This window comes from Egretta garzetta, unplaced genomic scaffold, assembly GCF_000687185.1.
Source record: "Egretta garzetta isolate BGI_Z169 unplaced genomic scaffold, ASM68718v1 scaffold957, whole genome shotgun sequence".
NCBI lineage: Eukaryota > Metazoa > Chordata > Aves > Pelecaniformes > Ardeidae > Egretta > Egretta garzetta.
The window spans coordinates 96,833-101,188 of NW_009260360.1; the positions used below are offsets into that span (position 1 = coordinate 96,833).

The 4,356-nt window shown below is 61.1% G+C and overlaps 2 protein-coding genes across 2 annotated transcripts in view; one reads left to right on the plus strand and one right to left on the minus strand.

Moving 5' to 3' along the window:
• LOC104130005 (protein O-GlcNAcase-like) overlaps positions 1 to 1,095 on the minus strand; it is a 21,036-nt gene extending 19,941 nt beyond the window's left edge. The window contains exon 1 of the mRNA XM_035898465.1: positions 1,045 to 1,095. Within this exon, the coding sequence (XP_035754358.1) occupies positions 1,045 to 1,095 (51 nt within the window). The remainder of the gene's footprint in view (positions 1 to 1,044) is intronic.
• A 1,067-nt stretch (positions 1,096 to 2,162) lies between these two features.
• The window catches only part of DOK1 (docking protein 1), a 3,649-nt gene continuing 1,455 nt past the window's right edge, over positions 2,163 to 4,356 (plus strand). Inside the window, 3 exon segments of the mRNA XM_035898466.1 lie at positions 2,163 to 2,225; positions 2,571 to 2,682; positions 2,837 to 3,009. Of these exon segments, the coding sequence (XP_035754359.1) occupies positions 2,163 to 2,225; positions 2,571 to 2,682; positions 2,837 to 3,009 (348 nt within the window).

Consider the following 4,356-nt stretch of genomic DNA (forward strand, 5'->3'; position numbering starts at 1 on the left):
GGGGACGACCCCTGCCTGAGGGGGGCCAGGAAGGCCTGACAGCGCGGGGAGGGAGCCCCCGAGGTGCACGTAAGTGGTGTCAGGCTGTCAGAGTGCCTGACCAGAGGACCAGGGATCCCGGTCCCCTCTGATAGCTCCCGCCGTGCCAGCCGCCGGGCGGGTTACGGGACTGCTCAGTATGCCCTTGGTGATTCTTGGTTGTAGCTACAGAATTCAAGTTGGGCTCTTCTCCCCCAGCATGGATCCTGCCCTCGCCCCCTCCACAGGCCTGGTGGGGGCCGGGTGATTGCTGAGGAGCGTTTCCTCTTGGCCCAACCACTGCTGCCTTTCCTGCCACAGCAGCGGCGGAAGCGGAGCCCCGAGAGCGTTGCAGTGACTGGCTCCCGGACTGGGGCTTGCTGCTGCCTGCTGTTGGGAGCACCCCATCAGGGCTGTGCCCGACCCTCTGGCTCCCCCATACTCTGCCTGCGCCCCTGTAGCAGCGCTGCAGCCTTCCTGGAGCTGGTGGTCAGCCAGCGCGATGCCTCCCTGCAACAGCAGTTTGGATAGTGGGGGGCCTAAGAGTACGGTCGTCCACACCGCCCTGTGAGAGCAGCCTGCCCTACCCCACAGGTCCCCTGGGCTCCCTCCTAGGAAATGCTTGCACAGCCCTGGGTTGTGCTCTAGCTGATTCCCAGCTTTGAGTGCTGGACAGGGCTGCCTCGCAGGATGGCTGGCCACGCAGCTGCTGATCCTGGGGTCTTCCCACAAGGACCTGGATGTTTGCCAAGTGTGATTTACCCTAAACCTTTTTTTGTCCCTGCTTGCTTCTGTCTGATGTCAAGCCAAACATGTCTGTGCAGCAAGTGCCCTGCTGACCAGGCCAAGAGGCGCTGGTGTGGTACTGGAAATTACTCCATGTCCATGCCCGTTTGGTGCAGTGTTGCAGCCTTTGTCCTGGAAGTGGCTCGCAGGTTTTTGCTGGGGACACAGCATGCACGTATGGAGCTGTGCAGGGTAGTGGCAAGGCAGAGGAGTATCTGGTCAGAGCAGGGGTGTGCTCACGCCTTCCTTCACACGGTAGCTCTCGGCTGCGTGCTCGAGGTCCAGAAGCATGCTGACGGTTTAGGAAGCGGCGAGCAAAAGGCTGCAAGGATGGCATGTGTTCCCTGGCCTGGAACAAGAGGCGCAGGAGCTGCACGTGGCCTCTCTGCAAAAAGCTGAAGGTTGTCAGTTGTGATTTCTGGTCATCCACGTGGAGAATGTGATTTTGTGTTGCTGCCGAGAGGATAAGCAGTGTCCAGTACCTTGGGAACTGGGGCCAGAGATTGTTTGGAGTGCAGAACAGAATTTCTTTTTCTTTTGAAGATGAGGGAAATGCAGTCATAGGGCCCCTAAAGGGCCTTGGCAGATGGGCTGGCCCTTGACTTCCCAATGCCAGGCTGGAACCCTGCTTCATCAGATGCTTTAGCTGAGCAGGAGCTCCTGCTGTCAGCGTTAAGGACACTAGGTGGTAGCAGCCCCCATTCTGTTCAGGAGCCAAATGAGGGCCTGATGAACCTTTTTGGGTCTTGCCTCTTGTTAAGAAGCTGATGTGGCTGGGTTTTAAACTGAAACTCTGACAGCTTGCCTTCTGCAAGATGTGTGCTCTGCTGCAGCCCCATCCCACGTGACCCTGAGAAACAGCTTCCAGCTCCCGTCCGCATACAGACCCTCATGCTATGGCACAGAGTCTGCTGAAGCAGCTCTTGCAGGCCACCTGTGAGCCTTTGATTTGCATGGGGCTTCCCTGGAGGAGGATCTTTGCTGTTCTATTCGGTGGTAGCTAAGGGCACGCTGCTGCTGGGACATGGTTACTGACAGTGTGTGCGTTGCACTTTCAGTTCTGCATGCGCTAAAATAGAAGTGCTTGCTTCCCTTCTGCGGGCTGTGCACCGATGCTGGCACCGCCTTCCTCCTGTGCAGAAGCAGGACGCAGACCCTTGCGTTACTGGGTCATCTCATCAGCTCCGTCCCTTGCTCGTCCTGCTGGGAGAGCGTGCCTGGGCCCACGCGATGCTTTGGGCACCGGTGCTGCCTGCGCTGGAGCACACTGGTGAGGAAGCAGAGCTGTTCTCTGCCTTGGCACCAGGGCACCTGCATGGGCACTCCAAAGTGCTCAGACGAGCAGCAGTGGTGTGGGCATGTGGGACCCCCGGGTGCTGTCCCATGGGAGGCTGTGTCTCAGTGCTGGCCTGCACTACATGGTGGGGCAGGGTCTGGAGGGTAGGGCTGCCCCAGGTAACTGCTTTCCTCTGCACCCTGTCCAATGCACAGCCCAGCTGGGGCCCAGGGTCGTGCCAGGAGCTCCAGAGGAGCCCCTCCTGCACTGCCTGGCCCTGCTCATCTGTGTGTATGTCAGCATGGGGTTGGGGGCTCTGCGGTCTGTCGCTGGCTCTGGGCAGGGAAGGGCTTGGTGTGGCTTCAGGACAGCCAAGCTGCGTGGGGCTGAGGAGGGCCCCTCGGGGAGGGCAGACGGGCCTGGGCTGCAAGGAGGCCCAGGGGCTGATGCGGGAAGAGGGGGCTGGGGCTGATCTGCTCTCCCTTGTCAGGGAAATGGCTCCAGCGATGCTGGTGTGGCGGCCCGGTGTGGCAGAGAGGGCAGCAGGGAGGCGCCAGCCCTGGAGATGGCCGTGAACTCCATCTACTACTCAAGAGACGAAGGTGGGACCTGCTGCTGCCCTGACTTCCAGCCACCTTCCGTGGGGCCTGTCCTGCTGCTGCCCCATCTCCGGGGCTCCGGTGGGCAGGGGGGGCCCCGCCTGGAGCTGGGGGTGCGGCTTCCTCCGCCCTGCCCCGAGCATCCCTGTTCCCACAGTGAATGCCTTCTGGGTGACGGTGCAGCGGACCGAGGCTGCCGAGCGCTGCGAGCTGCGCGGCGCCTACGTGCTCAAGGCTGAGCGTGACAGCCTCATCCTGAAGGACCCGCGCACAAATGAGATCCTCTATGTCTGGCCCTACCGGCTGCTCCGGCGATATGGCCGGGACAAGGTGGGTGAGGGGGGTGCCCTGCGTGCCGCACACTGACGCCTTTTCCCCCCCTGCTTCCCCTTGCTGAACTGCTACAGCCCTCAGTGACCGCAGCAGGGTCCCCAGGGCATCCGTGGTCCTGTCTGTCCTCAGCTCTCACCTGTGTCACCACGCAGGAGCGTGGGCTAGCAGGACCCCCGTCCCCACCGGGCACGGTTGTGCAGAGCCCCCCTCTGTGTGGTCCCCATTGCAGCCCCTGCCAGCCCCGCTGCTGAACATCCCCGCAGCTTCACCCCCGTTCTCCATCCCAGGGCCCCGCAGCCGTGCTGTGGGCAGGCACGTCCTTCTGTGCTGTGCACTGGCTCTTCCCAGCCTCCGGGGGCCTTGGCTCCCTGCGCTTGTGGCTGCACCCTGGGTTCAGCCCATCCCTCCTGAAGGAAGGTGGCCAGAGCAGGAGGGCCTGTCTGAGGCGCCAGTTGCTCTAGATTTGTTCACCTTATGGGCATACAGTTCCTAGCCTGGCTGAGCTGTGTAGGTCCATGCAGAGGAGCCCCATGGTGGGAGGAGCTGCACCCACGGGACCCCGAGCAGTGACAGGGTGGCTGTGCTTGTGTTTGGCAGCATTGACCCACAGAGGAAGTCGGGCCCCAGAGGCTTTTGCAGGAACCCCAGAGACTGCTGCCACGTGTGAGAGAGCACCAGTGAGGCAGAAAATCTCACCTGGGATTCAGGGAGTGAGGTTCAGGAAGGGTGTGGGCATCTGCTGGTGGGAACCTGCGTGTGAGCCTGTGTTCAGGCCTGAGGAGCAAAACCGTGGTGCAAGACTTCTCTTTTGAAGTACTTTATACCACTAACAGAGTAATGCTGGAAAGGCAAGTGCTTTGCTCACTGTTGGTAGCCAAGCTGCTGCTTCTGGCCTTTATCCTGTGGAAAGCCGTGTTCCTCCGTCTTGCTCCTCACCTCTGGATTGCTTCCCTACTGCTTGACTAACGCTGGCTTGCCCAAGATGCCCACAGTAGTTTCCTCTGCTGAAAACTCCCTTCTCCGTGCTAACTGCGTATTATTTCCTGGACTGTCTGGTGTTGGCCCTGCTGGAGCTGCTCAGGTAAGGCAGCAGGTCTCCAGCAGGACCTGCAGCTCTGGCCTGGGGCATCTTGCAGTGATGCCCTCTCAGATGTGCATCCTGCTCCAACTTCACAGCTTGTTCTGGGCTGCTGGGCAGTGCAGGCTCCCCCTGCACAGGTGCTGTGCAGCTGCTGAGCGCAGCGTGCCCCTGGGGGTGCTTGCTGAGCTGTGAGCCCCGCGGCAGGGAGCGGAAGGAGCGGGATGTTCAGTGACGTCTCTCTCACAGGGCGTGCGGGATCAGCG